This window comes from Schistocerca americana, chromosome 7 (genome assembly GCF_021461395.2).
Source record: "Schistocerca americana isolate TAMUIC-IGC-003095 chromosome 7, iqSchAmer2.1, whole genome shotgun sequence".
In the NCBI taxonomy this organism is placed as follows: Eukaryota; Metazoa; Arthropoda; class Insecta; order Orthoptera; family Acrididae; genus Schistocerca; species Schistocerca americana.
This window is the reverse complement of record NC_060125.1, coordinates 503766543-503790099: the sequence shown is the minus strand read 5'-3', so window position 1 is coordinate 503790099 and position 23557 is coordinate 503766543. Positions and strand designations below refer to the sequence as shown.

General features: G+C 42.1%; 1 protein-coding gene across 1 annotated transcript in view; it reads right to left on the bottom strand.

Moving 5' to 3' along the window:
• Positions 1–23076, bottom strand: part of LOC124622574 (juvenile hormone esterase-like) — a 130547-nt gene extending 107471 nt beyond the window's left edge. The window contains exons 1-3 of the mRNA XM_047148323.1: positions 22990–23076; positions 15534–15668; positions 3818–4100 (exon numbers count right to left, since the gene is read on the bottom strand). Of these exons, the coding sequence (XP_047004279.1) occupies positions 3818–4100; positions 15534–15668; positions 22990–23073 (502 nt within the window). The 5' untranslated portion in view covers positions 23074–23076. The remainder of the gene's footprint in view (positions 1–3817; positions 4101–15533; positions 15669–22989) is intronic.
• Positions 23077–23557: the final 481 nt, after the last annotated feature.

The window sequence follows — 23557 nt, the reverse complement described above, 5'->3', positions numbered from 1 at the left end:
GAGGAGAGTTGATTTTGGTTCTCTCGCTGGCACAGCTGACGCTGGCAACTGGGAAGAGCCAGCGATGTACCTGCTTTACCCTGCTTGCAATACGTTGTATATACTTTCTATGAATCTGAAGAAGTACTATTGAATACTAATCGATCTTTTTCATACTCAGTACACCAAATTCTATGGATAGTATAACCATACTGTTAAAATTTCAAATCAATAACTTCAGTACTTTCGGAGATATAACTTTTTACCTAAAACACATAATAACTTTGCTGGCATTGTGAACTGATTTAGGGACGGTAATGTATTCATTTGTAGTATCAACTGAAATTACAACCAAGAGGTTAATTTCATATCTAATTTTCTGGAATTTTCTTTAGTTACGTTACCACAGATTTCTGACGTAATTGAAAATGCTTTGTAAAATCATTATTTCTCGGTATTTTGGTTGTGTGAGTGTTTTGGAGAAATTGAGAGAGTGAATGGACACACACAAGGATGGGGCCCCTCCACGCCCGCACCAACGTGGTGACCAACGCAAAAGTTCTACTGTCACCTCCGTATGCATGTTAGTTTTGAATCAGGCGTCGCAGGATGCAGGCTGTGATGTTATCCATGCGTCTGGGTAAGACTACTCATTAACATGGTCCATCAGGAGATAGAAGTGGTCGAAAACGATCGAAGGATAGCGGTTGTAAGAGCAGAGGAAAAAAAGTGCCAAGGCCAGCGCCAAGGGAAAAAAACCTCTGCGACAGTAGGACGGGTAGTAAGGGCAGTAGCGGCTTGCTATCTGCGACAGTGCATGCAAGGTGTGGTTGTGTTAGTTCGAGGTGAATGGAGTGCACATGTAAAGTGAGAATGTAATATTTTATTAAAACTATGTAAATGTTTGCGTTAGAAAGTTGTTGCACAGTAGGGGGGATTTGTGACGTATGTCCGAGTGAGCTTGATTCTGTAAAAGGCAGCCAGAAGTGGTGTGGAGTATTAAATTTACTAGTAATTTATTTTATGAACAGTAATCTTAATTTGTTTTCATTAAATTTTATTTAGTTTTGGAATTGCGAAATTTCTAGTGTAAATTACTTGTGGTAATCTGATTCTCTGACATCAGAAATACAGCGAGTAAATAAGTGCTCGAGATGATCTGATTGACCGCTTAACACTAGTCAGCTGGAATTCAGTCATTTCCCGAACGTGTGAGGAGGGCTTTGTGCCTCAGATCTAGGAGTCGAGAGAATCGTTAGGGAGCCGTCTTCAAGTAAACACCTATGTTAAACCGCGCTTATCAATTTTTGTGCGAAAATGTAAATGTTCGAACGTTTGATCAGTTATCGTATCGCTGACGAAAAGCGATTATAGTGTTGAGTATTTTGTGGAAGTTTGAGCTTTGGGAATGATTTATTTTAGGAGATATTCGCGTGTGAACACTTCATGTCGTCAATAAACTCCACGTGGCGTGTTTCGCGCAGATAACGAAACACTATGACGAACACTTTTTTTACAAGAAACCTACAGAACGACTGAATGTGTTAATTCGCAAGTGGTCGCGAGTCAGTGACTGTTTCGGACGTTCAGAATATTGGGTCGGGCTAAATACCTTCTTGCTGCTTTCAGGTGTGAACTTGTAACAGAGACAGTCAGTAACATCGCGTAATTGATTGTGGGATATTCAATACGGACTTGGTCGCATGTTCAAAGTCAATAAACCTACTTAAACGAAACTTCAGTGTTTTTTTCAAACGAGTCATGCAAGAATCCCGAACACTCGATAGTTTAACTAGCTTTCAGCTACTGCCCATGGCCTGGAGGTATGTAGCCTTTGCGTGGTAGGTATTTAATCGAATTTTCGTCAACGCTACTTTTGTCGCCTAAATCAGTATCTACCATCGCAGAGTGAAGAGGCAGACAACCTGAAACCTACCCGGGTAGGTGGACTGATTGTTTAAATGATAGTGAGAGTCCAATGCGGCCCGCCGCATGGGGAGTAGATGAGCAGTTCTGAACAGGAAGGCTGCACAACACTTTCGGTGTGTGGTTAGGTCTATGCCACACTCTGACGTCATAAAAATTCAATGGGGTGCTTCTAGGCAAGTGTTTCTAATCCGCGTGAAAATGGTTTACTTTTTTGGTTACCAGGAGGCTCCACTGGTTTCCAACACCGAATGTACACTACTGGCCATTGAAATTGCTACACCAAGAAGAAATGCAGATGATAGAGGGGTATTCATTGAACAAATACATTATACTAGAACTGACATGTGATTACATTTTCCCGAAATTTGGGTGCATAGATCCTAAGAAATCAGTACCCAGAACAACCACCTCTGGCCGTAATAACGGCCTTGTTAGTCTGGGCATTGAGTCAAACAGAGCATGGATGGCGTGTACAGGTACAGCTGCCTATGCAACTTCAACACGATACCACAGTTCATCAAGGGTAGTGACTGGCGTGTTGTGACAAGCCAGTTGCTCGGCCACCATTGACCAGACGTTTTCAGTTGGTGAGAGATCTGGAGAATGCGCTGCCAGGGCAGCAGTCGAACATTTTCTGTATCCAGAAACGCCCGTACAGGACCCGCAACATGCGGTCGTGCATTATCCTGCTGAAATGTAGGGTTTCGTAGGGATCGAATGAAGGGTAGAGCCACGGGTCGTAACACATCTGAAATGTAACGTCCACTGTTCAAAGTGCCGTCAATGCGAACAAGAGGTGACCGAGACGTGTAGCCAATGGCACCCCATACCATCACGCCGGGTGATACGCCAGTATGGCGATGACGAACACACGCTTCCAATGTGCGTTCACCGCGATGTCGACAAACACGGATACGACCATCATGATGTTGTAAACAGAACCTGGATTCATCCGAAAAAATGACGTTTTGCCATTCGTGCATCCAGGTTCGTCGTTGAGTACACCATCGCAGGTGCTCCTGTCTGTGATGCAGCGTTAAGGGTAACCGCAGCCACGGTCTCCGATCTGATAGTTCATGCTCCTGCAAACATCGTCGAACTGTTCGTGCAGATTGTGGCTGTCTCGCAAACGTCCCCATCTGTTGACTCGGGGATCGAGACGTGGCTGCGCGATCCCTTAAAGCCATGCGGATAAGATGCCTGTCATCTCGACTGCTAGTGATACGAGGCCGTTGGGATCCAGCACGGCGTTCCGTATTGCCCTCCTGAACTCACCGATTCCATATTCTGCTAACAGTCATTGGATCTCGACCAACGCGAGCAGCTATGCCGCGATACGATAAACCGCAATCGCTATAGGCTACAATCCGACCTTTATCAAAGTCGGAAACGTGATGGTACGCATTTCTCCTCCTTACACGAGGCATCACAACAACGTTTCACCAGGCAACACCGGTCAACTGCTGTTTGTGTATGAGAAATCGGTTGGAAACTTTCCGCATGACAGCAAGTTGTAGGTGTCGCCAAAGGCGGCAACCTTGTGTGAATGCTCTGAGAAGCTAATCATTTGCATATCACAGCAGCTTCCTGTCGGTTAAATTTCGCGTCTGTAGCACTTCTTCGTGGTGTAGCAATTTTAATGGCCAGTAGTGCACTTATTATTGTATTGTAGGGTTTTGTGGTGGTCGGCTATTCTGACTCATAGCTCTTTTTCGAAGTAGAGAAGTGAATAATTACACATTCCCTCTGTTATGCTCTATTTTGGCAGCAAACGATTTCACAAAAGCTGAAAATCAGCTGTCTGATTATCGCAGAGAGCAGAACCTTCTGAGTTTGTCTGAGATGTTTTTAGTCAACATTAGATTCGAGACTGCGTCTACTAAAAGCGAAAAGATATCCAGTTACTTACCGAGGGCGCCGAGGCGGTAGGCGACTGAGACCAGCAGAACGCCCCTCTCAACGAAGTAGTCCGGAGTGCCGCCCGCGGGATTTCCTATCCTGAAGGCGCCGCCGTGGATGTAGACCATGACGGGGAAAGGACCACTACCATTAACGGGCACGAACACGTTCAGGTACAGACAGTCTTCGGAGCCGACAATTGTCTGTATGCCGTCATAAGAGGGCTGGACACACACATCCGCGAAGGCCAGCGCGTCTCGAACCCCGGACCAGGAAGGCGCCGGCTGCGGAGCCTGCGCACGTGAGCACACGGATCAACAGCTGGCCCGCAAGATCAGCCACCACTGTCACGCTTAATTTACTTTCAGGAACATTTAAAAATCAATATTCTGAAATAACGCTATTGTTCTACGATGAGTCACTTGCTGAATTGCTGAATTTCTCGGCGAAGTGACCAATAATAGTCCCCCATCATGTTGGCGTTCCAGCGGCCTTGGTGAAAACGCTCCCCTTTCTCCTCACTAACATCTCCCATATTAGCCGGCCGGAGTGGCCGAGCGGTTAAAGGCGCTACAGTCTGGAACCGCACGACCGCTGCGGTCGCAGGTTCGAATCCTGCCTCGGGCATGGATGTGTGTGATGTCCTTAGGTTAGTTAGGTTTAAGTAGTTCTAAGTTCTAGGGGACTTATGACCACAGCAGTTGAGTCCCATAGTGCTCAGAGCCATTTGAACCATTTCTCCCATATTGTCCGAGAAGTAATCAAGGTAACTGTTCAAAAAGTGAACTTTCAGGCTCATTAAACATTCTAAAGTTTTAAAGTTCTTTAACATTGTAGCTATAATAGAAACATATTCAGGGTCTTTTTCATGTCCTAAGAACTTTGTAATGACTTGCTTGAATGATACCCATGCTTCTTTCTCATTTAAGGCCATTGTGGATTCAAAGTTAACATCAAACATCAATTTTCTAATGTCAGATCCGACAAAGACGCCTTCTTTTAGTTTAGCTTCTGAAAGGTGTGGAAACGTTTGGCAGAGATACTGAAAACATGGTCCATCTTTAGGCAAAGCCTTTACAAACTGTTTCATTGGGCTTAACTTTATGTGTAGAGGTGGTAGGATCTACAAGGTTTTTGCGTAGAATCTTCTTCTCACCAGGTTTTAAAGACTCTCTCACAGGCCAGTTCTTTCTGCACCAGTGTTGATCCCTAGTCCTACTGTCCCATTCACACAAGAAACATGGAAATCTAGTAAAGCCACCTTGCTGACCAAGGAGCACGTATATTACTTTTAGATCGTCACATATCATCCAATCATGAGCAGAATAGCCTATTTTATTTAGCACAATTTCTAGGATTTCATATCTTTCTTGCATATGTTCAGAATGTCCAACAGGTATAGATGCATAGATGTTACCATTGTGTACTAAAAGAGACTTTAAACTAGTTTTGGATTAATCAATAAACAACTTCCAGTGTTCCTTTTCGTACTCAATACCCAACTCATTCATCAGACTGGAAATGTCTGAGCAGTACACTAAATCACCTTCTTATTGAAAACACTTGGAAAATTGCTGTTCTCTCTTTCTATACACGTATATACTGGTTCCAACTGCCAATAAGCTCTTTTCTTTTAATCTAGAGCCATGCAGTTCAGCTTTTTCTTTCGTTAAGCCCAGATCCCTAACCAAATCGTTAAGCTCGGTCTGAGTAAACAATCTGGACTCTAGACTTTCTGTATTACAGTGGAAGTTATCATCATCTGGTTCATGTAAGTCAGATTGTACATCAGAAAATACTTCTGTTGGAATAGAATTTAAACTGCCTGGTGGTTCAGGAACCGGCAAATCTGCGCCATGCCGTACTGGTCGGATGGCTTACGGAGGGTTAGGGTGCTTATAACCTTCTTGTTTTTCGAATTATTAACAGTAATATTAACAATGCAAAAGTAGCAATCAACCGAATGATTTCATGGCTCCCTCCATATCATAGGAACAGCAAATCTAAAGGCTTTTTTCTCCTTTTTGGACAATTTTCTCACATCTTCAACACACTCATAACATACCTTACGTGGCCCCAAGATTTATCTTGATCACCAAGTTTAGTGCCAAAGTATGATAGATAAACCTTTTTCACAAAGTCTGTAATGTTTCTTTAGTGTTTTTAATCACAAATTCTCCTCAAATATAATAAAAACAACTGTGAGCAGAGTTTTTACAATCACGATTAGACATTGTATTGAGCACATGTACAGGAATCGGGAAAGTGGAGTTAGATTGACAGTAAAAAAAAAGAAACACCATCTGTTAATACAAAAATAGAATCGACCTTTTTTTGCCAGCAAATGCTTTTCAGCAGTGCTACCGACGTCATCTACATTAATTACACCTCCTTTTTAAATTATTTCAACTATTTAAAAGCTGGTAAATTCTTTAAAAATTGCTTAATTTAATAAATTTAACTGTAAAATGTGAAGAAGTGGTGGGTGATACAGTTTTTTAAGTATCATATTTGGATTTCCCACCCTAAAAAACATAAGAATAAGGTATTTTCAGGAAAAAAGTTTTGCATCGTTGGCCTGTGTAATATTAAGTTGCAATTTGACGTTCTGACAAGTGGTGTTACTTCTACAGCGGTTTGGAAGTTTACCTTTAATTATAATCACCCTGAACTTAAAGCGTGATCGTCTTCCATTGGAATTATTTTGTTTCATGTCGTCCGATTGATACTTTGTAAGCTGCAACAGAGTAGGCATAGCTACAAATTATTGGTTCGCTTGAGAAACGAAAAATCATTTTTTGATTCCTTTCAGCATTAGCTGGTCGTTGTTTCATTTTCTGCAGACAACTTAAGGTCGCCCTTTATAAATGACTTATGCTGTAATTATATTCTCTATAGCATAATAATTGTAATATATCTTAAGGTTTGTTTCCATCAAAAAATGCATGTTCGAATACGGTATTAATGCGATTTAAGATAGATGACATTTGTTATCTGTTATGTGAAGTGATACTATGTGCTGTTGAATTTACGATGAGTCATTATGACTCGGATATAATGCACTGAAGATAGCTACACAGTATCTGAAATCGATCTGCAATAAACAGATTAAGAACTTCCGACCGATGCTTTCCTAGCTCCCATTTTGAATATAACCAAAACTATACAAGACAGAAATGATAAGAGAACAGAAACGGATGACAAAGAGACGAGAGAGGCGAGGAGTTGAAACATAGTAAAGATAGTTAAACAGTATATCGTGAAGTTTACGGACCCTCTCGGAGCTGCCGTTATATCTAGAGATAAGCCATTATCTTATTTTTCAAACAGAAATGTGTAGTATCCTTTGCGCTATGGCGACTGTTACCTAACAGTTCAGGACTTGACAGAAACACTTCTGGCGTGAAATATGATTGAAACTAATTTCCAGTGTAAGGATCTGGTGTTCTACCAATGATTTGAAGTAGGAAGAACATATTTGAGGATACATATTTGGGGAAGCTACAATAGAGAAGACGATAAAGCCAATAAAGTTTGCACGCCGTCGAAGTGTATGCAGTCAGAAGAGTTCTCTATGATTACGGCTTTACGGCGAGCTCGCGACTTCAAGAGTACTCACTATTTGGACCTCATTATACACGTCCTAGTAATCAAAGACATAATTGAGCAAAATTAGCTCTTGGAACATTTCGTTTTTGAAGAAAGCCTTTTGTTGTTTTGAAAAATAGGTGCATACATACCTTTTGGCAGACTTGCACAACACCTCAATGCCAAATAAAACGCTCATACAATGTTACGCTGTGTTCTTTAATGAAATAACAGGGATTTTGATGTTGTTTAGAACAACACGCAGGTAAGATCAGAGCTGATGATACGTTGATGCGTTGTGACACTTGCTTGAGATTTAGTAAAGTTCAGCTAGAGTCCCACTTTGACCAGTCATAAACAGCTCTTGGACGTATTTGTTAATGGAGCTTATAGCTTGAGTCAGATTTTCAGGTCTGGCACTCACATAGAACTCAAGATTGTCTGCAAACAGATTTTAGACACAAAGTGAAAATATGGAAGACCTACTATTAATGTTTGGAAGACATATGAACATGCTTAGGCCAAACATGACCATCATCTGAAGCACAACCTATACTGCCACGGAAACCCACCGAACGTCTTGAAACTGCGTACCGTATTGTATACCGCACATGTATTCAAAGCCGACTCATGCATGACCCGTCATAAAGTTTCCGCGTGTTAGGCGGGCCAGTCTCTGAGGGACACCAACACGAGAGGAAATATCAGCTGAGAAACCAGTAGGCCTATTAGATTATTTCGGTTAATCGATAGTTACCGAATTCACTGGTAAAATATTTTATATTTTAAGTGGTGGCAATCAAATCAGGAAGAGATTGCTTTGTTTCCTGCAGTATACTCTACAGCGAACGTAAGAACAAATTAACTGGGCGATCACGAGCAGCACGAAAGATCCTCTTCTTACAGTCTTACGGATTTCAAAAACATATTGTGATTCGTGCTATGTTACGTGAGGCCTGCTTTCAGTTTGGGTATATCTACTGTGAACAGTTTTGTGATAAGGTTGTTGTTTCAGAATACACAGCAAACCAACATCGACAACGACAGTTCAAGTATACATGCCGACGTCGCAAGCTGAAGATGAAGAGATAGAGAAAGTGTATGAGGATATTGAAAGGGTAATACAGTATGTAAAGGGAACTGTAGAATGCAAAAACTGTAGAGGTAGACAGAGACTGGAATACATCCAGCAAATAATAGAGCACTTACGTTGCAATTGCTACTCTGAGATAAAGAGGTTAGCACAGGAGAGGAATTCGTAGCGGGCCGTATCAAACCAGTCAGAAGACTGACAGCATGACGTAATTACCGACCAATCAGAAGTCGTCTTTGTGCTACATAAGGCCACCTCACCAGCAGTTTTGACAGTCAGTTGCTCCTGGCGAAGACAATAGAGGTAATCGTTGAAAGCTCGACGTTTTACTTTGAATTCATGCGAGAATAAGTCCGAGAAAGCTTTATACGACTTATCTATTGGTTTTATGGAATCCGCAACACCTTAAAGAACCTCGTGTGGGCTTTTCATATTGTCTTGCTTGCTATGTGCAAACTATTCCCACAGAGGAAATGAACAAGACTCTTTTGTAGAAAATTTAATGTAGTTAAATTTTGTACTGGGATACGTTTTCGCTGGAGGCCATGGTTTCCGAGTTATTCAAGAAAAAAGCGTTTAAAAGTCTCTTTTAGTAGAAGAAATGTCTTTCACACGAGCGAAGACAGGCAGGTGCTCATAGCTATTAGGGTAAGTATTTTAGATCCCATATTTACTGGACATTTTTTCCTTGGGTTGGTCCACACTACTTCCTCCCAAAATGGAAAAGCAGAGTTCTTGAAGTAGAAGAGATCTGTTTCATAGTACCGAAGAAGACAAGTGCCACAGTTCTTAAGGTATACATTTTAGAGCCCTTGTTTACTAGACACTTTTCTCTTGCTTTTGTGTATGGAACCTGTCCCCAAAGCTTTTTGTGGTTTTTTTTTTGGGACAATATGTAAAATTAAATGAATTATCATGGGTTTGCAATGATTACTAAATCCAGTCAAATTTACAAAGAATTCTACATTGTCAGCCAATGTATCAGTATGACTTTGCACGACATCTGGCCTGTATGCATTAGGAAGGGTGGCTTAAATCTTTGTATTCTCTCTCTTCAGTTGATCGATAAAAGATGGAAGTACAAAACTGTTCAGGGAAATTTACGAATCCAGGCATACAAGTCGTTGTGCAATGAAATAAATAGGAAGTGCAGGGAAGCTAAGACGACACGGCTGCATGAAATCGAAAAAGAAATGAAGGACAGAGTCAACCCATAGGAAAGTCAAAACAACATTTGGTGAAATTAAAAGCAAGGTTGCTAAAAGTTCTACGGGAATTTCATTGTTAAAAGCAGAGTAGAGAGCGTATAGGTGGAAAGAGTATGCTGAAGGCCTCTATGAGAGGGAAGAATTGTCGGATGTGATTGAAGAAGAAACAGGAGTCGATGTAGAACGACGGGGAATCCAATAATAGAATCAGTACTTAAGAGAGCTTTGGAGATCTTTAGATTAAAAAAAAAAGCAGAAGGGATACATAAAGTTCCATCAGAATTTCTAAAATCATTGGGGCAAGTGGTAACAAAACGACTATCCACGACGGTGTGTAGAATGTATGAGTCTGGCGATATAACACCCGGCTTTTGGAAAAACATCATCCACACAATTCCGAAGACTGCAAGAGCTGATAGGTGCAAGGATTATTGCACAATCAGGTTAACAGCTGGGTATTTGTCACATGTCGATCAATTTGGCTTTAGGAAACGTAAAGGCACCAAGGAGGCAATTCTGACGTTGCGGTTGATAATGGAAGCAAGACTCAAGCTGGCCATGGTGGCCGAGCGGTTCTAGGCGCTACAGTCTGGAACCTCGCGACCGCTGCGGTCGCAGGTTCGAAACCTGCCTCGGGCATGGATGTGTGTGATGTCCTTAGGTTAGTTAGGTTTAAGTAGTTCTAAGTTCTAGGGGACTGATGACCTCAGAAGTTAAGTCCCATAGTGCTCAGAGCCGTTTGAACCAAGACTCAAGAAAAATCAAGATGCGTTCATAGGATTTGTCGACCCTGAAAAGCCTTCGACAATGTAAAATGGTGCGAGATGTTCGAAATTCTGAGAAAAAATAGGGGTAAGCTATAGGAGAGACGGGTAATAGTATACACCATGTACAAATGCCAAGAGGGAATAATAAGACTGGGCGACCAAGAACGAAATGCTCGGATTAAAAAGGTTCTAAGACAGGATTGTAGTCTTTCACCCCTACTGTTGCATCTGTACATCGAAAAAGCAGTGATGGAAATAAAAGAAATTATCAGGAGTGGGATTAAAATTCAAGGTGAAAGGATATCAATGATACGATTCGCTGAGGAAGATGCTATCCTAACTGAAAGTGAAGAAGAACTGCATGATCTGCTGAATAGAATGAACATTCTGTTGAGTACAGAAGATGTATTGAGAGGAAATCGAAGAAAGACGAAAGTAATAAGAAGTAGCAGAAATGAGAACAGCGAGAAACATAACATCAGGACTGATTGTCACGAAGTATATGAGGTAAAAGAATGCGACTCCCTTTTGTGGAACTATATTAAAGAGCAATAATAAGCCTAAAACCACTGCTGATCTGAAAACAGCCATTCGGGACGTCACCGACAGCACAGATGTTGCGACACTTCAGAGGGTCATGCTGAATTTCGCTATTCGTCTGTGCCACATCATCGCCAAAGATGGGAGGCAGATCTAATATGTCATAACCGAAATCCGAATATCTGTAGTGACACCCACATGTTGAATAAAGTGTGTGCACGCCTTAGTTTGTAACTAATTCACGTTTTTCTTCGTATAGTTCAATAATTGTCACCCTGTAGATACATCCTGTAATCCTGGACAAGAGACGTTCTTTAGCAGGTAACGGAAACTCGTATCGCTAGTTATTTTTGTCATCTGCGGTATCGGTTGGTCTATTAGCTCTTTCGTACAAGTCCAAGCAATATTCTGAGTTAGTCACCTATCGGAGAGCACTGGTGATAAAGACAAAGTTCGTGGAGATGTACAAGAGTGAGTTGCCAATAGTAAAGGCGGTTTCAGTAGGTGCAGTGTGAATTTCCTTAACTCCGTTCTGCGGGCATTTGTATTAACGTTCCGTATCTTGCTCGTGGCCGGTTGGTGTGGTCAGCGATAATGATACAGCCGTACTGCCGCAAGTGACACAGCTGCAGATTTCTATGTTATATCGGTAACTGGCAGGGATATAAGATCTCTCCCTCCTCCAAATTTTCTGAAAGAATCCCTGTCGAATGGGCGGTGAATTACTAGGTGCTGATGTTAGTACTGCTGGCAGTGGCTGAGGATTAATCACAGCCTTTGATCACGTAAGCGGAGCGTCTGCTGGTGCAGGGACCAGTTTTGTGGAGAAGGTACTGCCACCTACACCTCTAAGCCAAATTCCACCGCTGCTGGTGAGATTGGCCTGGTATGCTAGTCTGGCCTTGAAACTGAGGATGGAGCCTGTCCATTTGCTGGCAGCACTGAGGCTTGGCAGACATGAGACCATCGTAGTACACCTGACTGGTGAATCACTGGACTATTTTCAACTAGGCATTCATGGTGTCCAAAAGTTCAGGCAACGTTCATTAGTTAACCAGCTGTCGGAGAACAGTGTGGACGGATTCAAAGGCCGAGGGAGAGCATCAGGGCGAGGCAGCAGTGGCTCAGTCCGACGAAAGACAATCTGACGAAGACAGAGCATTCCAGTGGCAGCGGAATCGGTTAATCGGATTTGTGATAGGTTGTATTGACCTTCTTCAGGGCCGGCTGAAGTAGTCGGCGATAACGATACGCCTTTATCGTGTTGATTAGCGGACCTTCGAAACTCACGTTAACTGTATCCATTGTTGGCAGGGATGAAAGAAATCCTATGGTTGATTTGTACATCGTTGTTCTATACTTGCCATTGCTCTGTTGGCGGTGATGTGTCATTGCCTTCATCCAACTTGTGAAGAGACTTACGTCTTACGTCTTCTTTTAGGAGAATTAGCATGGATTCCTAATCAGTATGCAGCTCGGCACTGTTCACACATACAGTGCGTTGCAAAAGAAGCAAGTAACGGTGAGAAACAGAATAAAGTATAGCGACCGTCTAACAGTGGAAGCCCGAATGTTTCGGTCTGCGGTATGGCACTTGCGCAGTCATATACACAGACCCACATCTTTTCATTATTGTATAACGCTTTTTCTTATAAAAGTAATAATTGAATTCATGATACATTTTAATTTTAGAAACTATTTTAATGCTCTATATGATTTTAAGAAAAATATTTTTTTGAGGTTGTCAGGTAAATGAGCTGTAGAAAAGCCCTCTAGGCAACATTTAGGACTTATGTGTGTACGTGTGAATGTGTGTGTGTGTGTGTGTGTGTGTGTATGTGTGTGTGTGTGTGTGTGTGTGTGTGTGTGCGCGCGCGCGCGCGCGCGTGTGGGTGGGTGGATGCGTGTGGGTGTGAGTGTGTGTGTGCAGGCGTGGTTTACTGCAAAAACAGGTATTAAACAGGTTCGAACCGTCACGTCTGCTGAGAGAGACAACTTTGCAACTTGGAATTTTGCTGTTTTAATGGTTGTAGTAAGGCTACGTTTCCATTTTTTGCAAGGAATAAATTTAGACAGTATCTGCGTTCAAATATGCGACTAGAACGTGGCGGGTCTGCAGGAAAATTCTTTGGATTATTTCACCGGATTTATTGTTCTTCGTTTCATATAAAAGGCACCAACGACACGCCGATCTTGTTTTTTTCTGGACATCTCCTATCCTATGGCCAGAGATAATAATGATGGTCTCTCATCTTCTCCACCACTCTAATCTTATAAATTACAGCCTCTGGAGGGATCTGTATTTTTGCATTTTAGTAAGTTTGTCACTAGAGCTTGTAATCCGTGGATGGAAAATAACCTTATCAAGAAAGTGACCATTTGTGATACTACTCCTGTAAAGTGATGTGTATTGCTAAACACCATTAAGTCTAGTAACATTCCGGCAGGATTCATGACGATTGGCATCTGATCATTCAGTACAAATGTATTTGGTGACGAAGATTACTGGCTATAGGCTGTGACCCATCGTACAAAACCAACTGAATATGTAAGTAACCTGTTTAAAAAAAGGAAACTGATTAATGATAGGCATGTATGAAGCATTGCTTCTTCTTCAGAAACATGTTCCCCCCGTGGTAATGGCATTGCTACTACCATTGAAGTCCAGGAGGCTTGCCTACCTAACAGCTCCTTCATGGAACTTCAGGCTACAGCGCCACCTTCGGCAGTCATTACCTAACGCCGTCGTCCTCGTGGGCAGAAGAAGCTTTCAAACCGGCAAGAGTAACCTAAACACGTCTTTTCTTGTGTTCGCTCTAGTGGCACCAACAGCTCTTGTATATTCTGCCTCTCTAGTTACGCTTCGGGTCAATATCGTGAACTTCACTTATCATGCTACCTCATGCACAATTCATTTCAGAGGATCGCGTTCTGTTTCCTCTTGTTGCAACGATACTTATATCAGGCATTCAAATTTGTATTATAACTGACGTGCCATGCAAATTTGCTAATGAAGAATTTGTAGTCTATTTAACCCCGACAATTGCAGAAAAATGGTTCAAATGGCTCTGAGCACTATGGGACTCAATATCTTAGGTCATAAGTCCCCTAGAACTTAGAACTACTTAAACCTAACTAACCTAAGGACATCACACACACCCATGCCCGGGGCAGGATTCGAACCTGCGACCGTAGCAGTCCCGCGGTTCCGGACTGCAGCGCCAGAACCGCACGGCCACCGCGGCCGGCACAATTGCAGAACAGTTGTATTTTTGTGTTATTAAATACACTCTGTCTTACGATAGCACACTCCATATAATTTGTTTAAAAAGAAAATAGTAATTCATGTTACGCTGATACAAGATGTTGGACTGTTTCCTAAAGAGGACAAGAATAAATCTGTCTGTAAGCGAAAGCATATTGAATATTTTGCTTTGACTTGTACGTCGGGATGGGAGTTGTAGATGCTTAAACCGAAAAAGATGTGTGATTAGATGCTCTCACTCAGCGAAAGAGAAACAGAGAGAGAGAGAAAGGGATAGAATGAGGGAGGGAGAGACAGAGAGAGAGGGAGAGAGAGAGACAGAGAGAGAGAGAGAGAGAGAGAGAGAGAGAACGAGGGAGGGAGAGAGAGAGAGAGAGGGAGAGAGAGAGAGAGAGAGAAAGGGCACAGAAACAAGGACGCATCGGGAAAAGACGTGTAGAGGGATGACATCCTATGTAAACGGTGCCTCGTTCCGCGCTGAGTTTGCTGGACTCTACTAGAAGTATGGGCTACCAAAAAAATGACTTCCGTGTCGTAGGTGTACTGAACGGCCTATGAGAACAAAAACTGCAGCAACAATAATGACTCTGAGGATAATTCAATAGAAAAAGGGTTTCTGAAATGAGAGGTTAATTATTAGAAAAAAATCAGACTTTTCTATAACATTAATAAGCTATTACATTTAGTCTAAATGAATCTTAATAGCTAATAAAAAAGTATAAAGTTTGTTACCCTTGCTTAGCAGGCTACACTTTGGGTAACAATTGACCAAACCAAACGTGACAACATATCCAGTTGTGAAGTAATGTCTTACTATTTATGGAAGTGGAAAGAACCTCCAACTGGTGAAGTTCCAGATAACTCGAAAGACGTGGAACGTGGGAACCGTGGGCGGAGAGGAGGGGAGGGGGATGGGGGGGAGTAAATATGCTGAATGTGAAATAACGGTAATATATTACAAAGTGGGTTGCATTACAATAGCTTTAAAACTGTTTTTAGAATTATTATTTTATATAACAGCAAACCTACAGTCTACTTTACAGTTCTTTTTTGTTCTGTTTCGTCCGTGTGATAGGATAATAAAGTGATATTGTTCATATGGAACTGAAGTTGATCACAAAAAGGATGTTTAAAATTACTATCTAAATGTATTACACAAATATGTATTTCTTTGTTTTAGAACTACTTGCTCCAGAACCGAGACCAAGTACAAAAATACAATGGGTGACCATAGTGTTTATAACTTCCTGATGTGTAGCACTCACTCGGAATCGGAGATCACCAAGAGGCGGCGTGGCGAACGGTATGCCCCGGAACTGGTTGTAGAGAGCGCCATTCAATGACGTGGCAACCACGCCCCTCAGAACTCCGTTGTCAGTAGTCACGAACACGTCGTCTCCCTGTAACATGTTCTCCGGTCAACACTGCAATGAACTGAGATTATTGCACCCCCAGTACTGTCTCTCACCCACTCCTTTTTTCAAACACACACACACACACAAGAGCAGAAAGCGTGCTTAATTGAACACTGTCAACGATAGTCATTTGTGGCTATAATTCGTGGTCATTACATTGCGGGAAGTCTGATTATCATCAAGCGTGCAATTACGTGATAAACACGAGCAAATTTGAGATTTAATCCAGGCCTAACGTGAAAATTCTAGTGAAGTGAACAATTTTATTTCCTTATCGTGTCAGAAGAACAGAAATATAAAAAATAAGTGTTGACTTAATATTACACAAAAGAAGACCAAAAATTGGACACTTCAAGTGCGTTTGGTGCAGGTCTCGTGAGGTCTTGCATATTGCAGGTGGTTGGTGATGAGGAACACTGAAAGCAATGGCTGCTCAGCGCCACACTGGCAAAGAACTGAAACCACAGAGAAACCCCAAGTCCGCAGTTACGTCTTTCATCTCGTTGAGTTTGATCGTAATCTATTGAGAGACCTCCATATTGACCACTTCTCCGAATGTCCTGGGGGAAGTTCTTCCTTTGGAGCCATCCATTCTCCCAAATACCGACATCGCGAGATCCTTGCCGCATGTGGATTCTCGATGAGAGCCTCAGTAGTTGTCAGGAAACTATTTCCTGATTTCAGCCTAGGATGTGCGGGCTGACGACCATATAGTGGATGGGCTTCCTTCGTTGTAGCCTTACTTTTCTCATATCTCGCAGCTACCTCACGTCTGACTTCAGGAGGAGCTATGCCAGCGAGGCAATGGAGTTTGTCCACAGGAATAGGTCTTAACCAATCCGCGATAATCCGGCAAGACTCATTTAGAGCCGCATCTACGTTCTTGGCATGACTGGACTTGTACCATACCGAACATGCATATTCAGCAGTGGAATAACATAGAGCAAGCGCGCTGGAGCGCCCAGGGCATGGATTAGCACCCCATGATGTACCTGTCAATTTTCGCACTATGTTATTTCTGGCTGCCATTTTCTGTTTGGTGTTTAGACAATACGTTAGCGCGCGACCCACAATTACTCCAAAAAATTTGGGAGTAGGATTGTGTACGAGTACGATTTAAGGATTTATTTGCCTGTTTATTCTTCAGGTGGAAAGCACAGGTCCGAGTCTTGGCAGTTTTATGTTTCAAATAATTCCCATGATAGTAAACAGTGAATTCTTCCAAAGATTATGATAGCGTATCTTCTACAGTCTCAAAACAGCGAACAATAACTTTCGTAAATAACATCACAGTCACCTTTTATGTTAAAGTTATTTATTAGCACTATCGCAATTTCGGCCGCGTGTCCATTAGGCCATTATCGAGTGGTATAGCAGTGATCTAGCACACACCAGAATCTAAAGGTATTCTGATATCGCTACGGTCGCAGGTTCGTATCCTGCCTCGGGCATAGATGTGTGTGATGACATTAGGTTAGTTACGTTTAAGTAGTTCTAAGTTCTAGGGGACTGATGACCTCAGAGTTTAAGTCCCATAGTACTTAGAGCCTTTTCTTTTATTCTGATATGTATATACAACGTCGTCGTATCTGCGCTGCCATACACACAGTGCACACAAGTAGTGGTTTGGCATGATTCACATTAAAGATGTTAACAACGTTAAAAGGCCTGCTGTACGGATTCGACAACGAATGTATACAAGGCTTAAGATTTGTAGGTTACGATATGTGCTAAAACACAGTTGGACCACTTGATGATGGTCACATGGCCTAAATTGTAATAAACATCCCGTTTGAGGTCGTTGTTACAGCACATGCATAACGTAGCTCGACTCCGATGTTGCTGAATAAGCAGGGACCATTCGTGTGTTTTCCATGTGCGTGCGGTAAATGCGCAAACGTGAACTACGACGACGTTATTACCAAATGTATCCAATTTGGTGGGAGACAATCGAACACCCGTCCTATATCCCGATCTCTCTCCATGCGATTACCACGCCTTTGGTCCCTTAAAAAAGGCTTTGCAGGACAGCCTACCTCCTTCGGAGAAAGTTGTGCAGCGGGCAGTTACAGATTTCTTCGCGCAGCATGTCACGGTGTTTTAGCAAACGGGTGCCTTCAACCCGGTGCGCCGGTAGGACGATTGCGTCAATGTTCAAAGCAATTCTGCCTGACTGGCATACCGATTCTGGATTACACGGCCTTCGAATAGAAACTATTCGCCACCCTCTCGTATCTCCTTATCAGCCAGTTTCTGCCAATGGTAATATCTGTCAATCCCACTGTTAGGAGCTTCTTCCTCCTTGTCATAAACCGCATTTCCAAACGTGTTAATGGTCTGAGCTGCATAGGCGGAATTCCTTGCGCAGGGAAGAAGGCCATCCGCAAAAAACAAAATTGTCACTGAGCAGTAGAACACTAAATCAGTTCAACAGAGCTCCCTAGACAAATAGCAGCGAAACCACGTTTGATTTAATGCAGCAGTGTTTAGAGGAAAGAAACCTCAAATATCTGTACAGGTCAGATTTAGCAGTTGAAAATTGCGGAGTAGTGCTTATGAAACTAACTCGACTTCGACAGATCTTTGTTTGCCTGAGATGATTTAAGATTTATTTTGGTTACCCCAAGCAGTTCAGGCAAATCACAGCCGATTGTACACAAGCCGAAGGCATGACAACTGGCAACGCTGTGAAGACGGCCTACTACCGACGCAGTCCTATATTCAGCAAAATACGAGTTGTGATTATTTTGATTTCAGTTTTAAGACGTGTAATGTCTCGCAAAATGTTTTCCCTAGACGTCCATATATTTCTGATCTGTCTGTAAATGCAAGTTTTCTTACTAAAGTATTACTATAGAAACGATGTCAAAATATAGCGCGAGTGAGTGATGAGACAGAGTAAACGGCATAAATGTAACTGTTAGTAAAAATTTGTGTTACATATAGCAAATGCTTTATTACTATTAATTAAATAACTTTTTATACATCCCATACAAATACACTGTACAATATGTGCGAACAGTTGCTGTTAGCGAGGCGATAAGAGTTAAACCGCGGTAATCCGGTTCTCAACAGGTATGAAGACACGCGGAGTAATTCCGAGGAAAAGCTGGATAATATTCAAGGGACCCTCGGTCCGTGTAAAGCATTTTGAGGAGAGGATATTAACATCAGCTTATACTTCTCTCAAGATTCGCAAGTAAACGAGCAAAAGTACCCAAGAACTCGACCAAAATTACGTGAAGGCGCAATTCCAACAATTTTCTCCAACCTGTCATACTATTTAGTTAAACTAGTCTGCGTCTGGATAAGCCGTAATGGAAGAATACTGAAGCGAGAGCAAGATTTTAGCAAGAGAAATGACGACTGGCTCATAGAAAATGTGATTAAAAGGCTCACGTACGTGTATGAAAATATACCTACGTAATCAGCTACATTTACACAGACAACTCCCTTACTTCGGGAAGGAACCACTTAGGTGGTTGAAACTGCACTTCGGGATCTCCCAGCCATTTATCCCACAGGACTCTACATTACATGTAGGAAGCGACAGATTTTACGCTTCTGCAATAAACGATGCGTTTATTTTTCTACAGATTATCAGTAGAAGGAATTCCAAAAACTGAAACTAATGTAAAGATTAACAGTTGCAAAATTATTACAGTTCAACTGCAGATAAGTCAAAAGAGTAATGGAAACTGTTCGCACATCCTGGCACTACTTATCTGTGTGGCATCTGGAAAATGTTATTTAAATAATAATAATACACATTTACTGTTCGTAATACACAACTTCTTACTAACAGTTAAATCTATGCAATTTGTCCTGTATCTGTGCACTCTCACACTATATTTTTAATACTGTGCCTACAGTTACACAACAGTAAGGAAACTCGACTTTATAGACAGATCAGCGATCTTTGGACGTCTAGAGGAAACATTTCACCACACATTGCACATCTTATAACAAGTGAAATCAGTTCAAAAAAAATGGTTCAAATGGCTCTGAGCACTATGGGACTCAACTGCTGAGGTCATTAGTCCCCTAGAACTTAGAACTAGTTAAACCTAACTAACCTAAGGACATCACAAACATCCATGCCCGAGGTAGGATTCGAACCTGCGACCGTAGCGGTCTTGCGGTTCCAGACTGCAGCGCCTTTAACCGCACGGCCACTTCGGCCGGCAAGTGAAATCAGTATTCAAGTACTCTCATACTCTTGTTCTCATATACCCAGTACATGACGCTAATTTTTACCTGTTGGTTTTGTTATTAGTAAATTATGACGATAAAACGGCATTAAACCGAGAGCGAAACAATTTCAAACAAACCACACGAAACCTTGTCCTACCACAAAATGTTTAAAACAGTTGGAAGTTGTGCTCATACTGTGCATGTTTTTCGGCTTTCCGTACTCTTTATGTTTCTGGATATGCAACACCTGGAACGAATCTACCGAAACAGATCATCAGAAGAGTGTTAATTACAAAACATTTCAGACATATCATCACTTCTTACTGTTTACGTAAGGAAACAAATAATGAAATTCTGCCGAACTGAAATGATCGCAAAGTAACACTACAGACGTCTTTGTGTATAGTTCATGGCAGCAAAATGATGGAGTGCAGCTGTCAGTAGTCCTACTCAGTAGTCTTGAATGAACTCTGAAAGGAGCCCAAACATCAGGGCTTGACGCACTAGGGCACGTATCACAATTCTGAAATACAGCATTGATAATGGCTAGTTTCTAGCCGAAATGTGGATTTGCCTTAATAAAGCCTGAAAGGAAAGGGCGACTGACTGCTGCGCGCCATCATTTTGAAAGTCATGTCACAGTCTTTGAGTGCGTTCCACATTCCTAATGGGAGGTGATTTAACACGACAGCAGTTATTTCAACATTTTTTAGATCTGTTTCTGCTGAAAATTTGTTTGTAACGTGCTATGTACGTACATACCATGCACTGTGCACTATACTTGACCGGTGCACAATGTTTAGCTTTCGTGTCTCATAATTTTCGTCGTTTGTTAAAATTCCATTATTGCCCATTTAAATGGGAATAGTTCCTGTACACATGTATTAATCGTAGCATTGCTTTTATGTATGAGCATATGGCACGTACTGTCATTTAAGATACTTGATTTCTGAAACCTGGTGGTAGTCAAGGAAGGCAGGATTCGGTTACGATTGTGGACGGGGCCGTAATCAGTTAATATTGGTTGGGTTTTCTTTTAATCACACAAAATTTATTTAAAATCAACAACCAATTAAAATAATGGCAATAATTTAAAAATGGTTCAAATGGCTCTGAGCACTATGGGACTTAACATCTGAGGTCATCAGTCCCCTAGGACTTACAACTATTTAAACCTAACTAACTTAAGGCCATCACACACATACATGCCCGAGGCAGGATTCGAACCTGCGACCGTAGCAGTCGCGCGGTTCCGGATTGAAGCGCCTAGAACCGCTCGGCCACCGCGGCCGACGCAATAATTACAAATTGTTTCAAGGCTGAAGGCCTTAATGGGAATAAATTAAGAACTATTTAAACTTGTTGTAACTTACAATTACAGTTATTAAAATATAAAAGACAAATCACAAATGATCTTAAAGCTCACTGCTAAAGTAGAATTACCAAATTAGGATTTTCAAACAAGTAACCATGCTCTCGGCTGAAGGCCTTAATGGCAATAAATTAAGAAAAATTTCACTGCTGAAGGCCTTAAACGCCAAGAATGGCAATTATTAAAAATATTTAACAATGTACAATAAAACAGCAAACATAATAACAAAGGTTAATTCAAAGGACAAGCAACTGATCACCAAAGAGGTGAGACAAATGATGGTAACTTGGTACTACAATAATAAAATAATAACACAATAAAAAGACACAGGGGTCAGACACAGTCGGCGCTCAAGGAATCGGTCTCTGAGTAGGTCAGGCCAAAAACACTTTCGCGAGCGATGAGAAAGGCAGCCTAGAGTTGCTCACACCACAAGATGGTAACTCAGACTAGTGGCAGTCTGACGAGTGACTAATGATGATAATCTTTGTTGGGTTACCTGACGTCCAATAAACCAAATGCAAAGATGTAAAAATACGCTTAAGCCGGAACCGGCGGTCTGGAGACCGCCCACAGAATACTGTGCTTATAGCGCCCAGAACAAGAAAGGAATCACTACCACCAAGGTAGGAGAATCGCCAGGCAACCTACAATCAAGAAAACTGTCAAACTTACACGTCTCACCGGACAGTGGACGCAAGGCGAGGAAATATACACTGCCGTTACATACACTAACCCCCCAGGGCAGGTACTTGGGGCGTTAGCGGCCACTAGACAGGAAAATATCGCCGGTTGAACTTAACAATTGTAACAAGCAGGAGGTAGTAAATAGTAATTAGAAGCCCAGGAAAGCTAATCAGATCCGCCTTCCCCAAGCACTCCACTCGCTGCTCTTTGCCTCGGCGACACTACGAGCAGCAACACGATCTCAAGTCACTGGATAATCGCGAGATTTCACAATGGTGGAGGTTTGTCTACTCGAATTGAAATGCACTCAGTTTAAAACTTGCAGGATCCAGTTTCGACAAGATCGTGCACCCTCGTGATCACAGCCCTTCGATCCGGCAGTCGATGCGCGCTGCCAGCAGTCCCGGCGTGTGTATGCTCTGCGTGGACCTGGCTCCTCCTGCGTCCCCAACCGAACCGCCCATTCACACGACACGGAAGAACAACGACGTCACCCCAAAGATAGGGCCACAGTTACTACATATCGATAACGCCACTGCTGCCACTAGCGGACAGGCAACACTTGTGAAACCAAGTGGCGCCAGTCAACTCAAGAAGAACACAAACAACCGCAACCATGTCAACTAAACGATACAGTCTGACCTCGAACAGAGGACGGAAACCTATAAACAGCAGCAACGCGAGAAGCAGCACGGCTCAGCAATTTCACAATGTTCCATTTTCGTGTTTCAAAATTTTCGACACTTGTTAATATTATATTTGTGGATATTTAAATCGGAAAATAACGGTAAATTCATTCTTGTGTCCAAGTGATAACCGAGTACATGTATTAGAGAGTAAAACAGCTTTGTTCTTGTGTGAAAGGAGGCGTCCATACGGAGAGTTGGGCCATCTATCTGTCAGCAGCGCGGCATTGTCATATTGAAGGCGCAGGCTTGTGAAGACTAGAATACGAAGCAAATGCCAAGACGGTTCAAAGATGATTATACACAGTCGCCTTGCCATCTGACCTGTCATAAACTAGATATCTAAGGGACACGTTGATTATCGTACCTCTTGAACAGTGGGACGGCGTGGGTCGGCTGCCACTGTTGTGGAGAATGTTACAGCAATCAGCAGTAGCGCGACAGAATGCATGTTTGTCTCTGAGCGGTCACGGTTGGACAGGCAGTTAGCTTATATACTCAAACCACAGCCCAATTATCTTTCACTTGCTTTCCGATAGCACAAACTCGATAAGTTTCTGCACTTCATACGCATTGCACGTGGGTCATAGAAACCGATTACCTCCACCCTGGCGATATAAAAGTAATGTTTATTCGTTATCTCCAAGACCGGAGAACTCGGCAATATGTTCAGGTCTTAGCCACTTCGCGTAAAACGACACAGACACCGTTATCCGCAGTAGTTCATCGCATATAACATTAGGGGGACAGTAAAGTACGGAGTGTGTGCAAAAAGTATCGTGAATTTCCATTTTTTGGAAATTTATTTATTCGTCTACATTAATTTTAGCGCCTTCAAAGTAATCCCCATTAGCTATTATACAGTAATGCCCACGATTCTTCCAATTCCCGAAAAACATTTGGAACTCGATCTTTGGGACAGCATTTACTCTTTC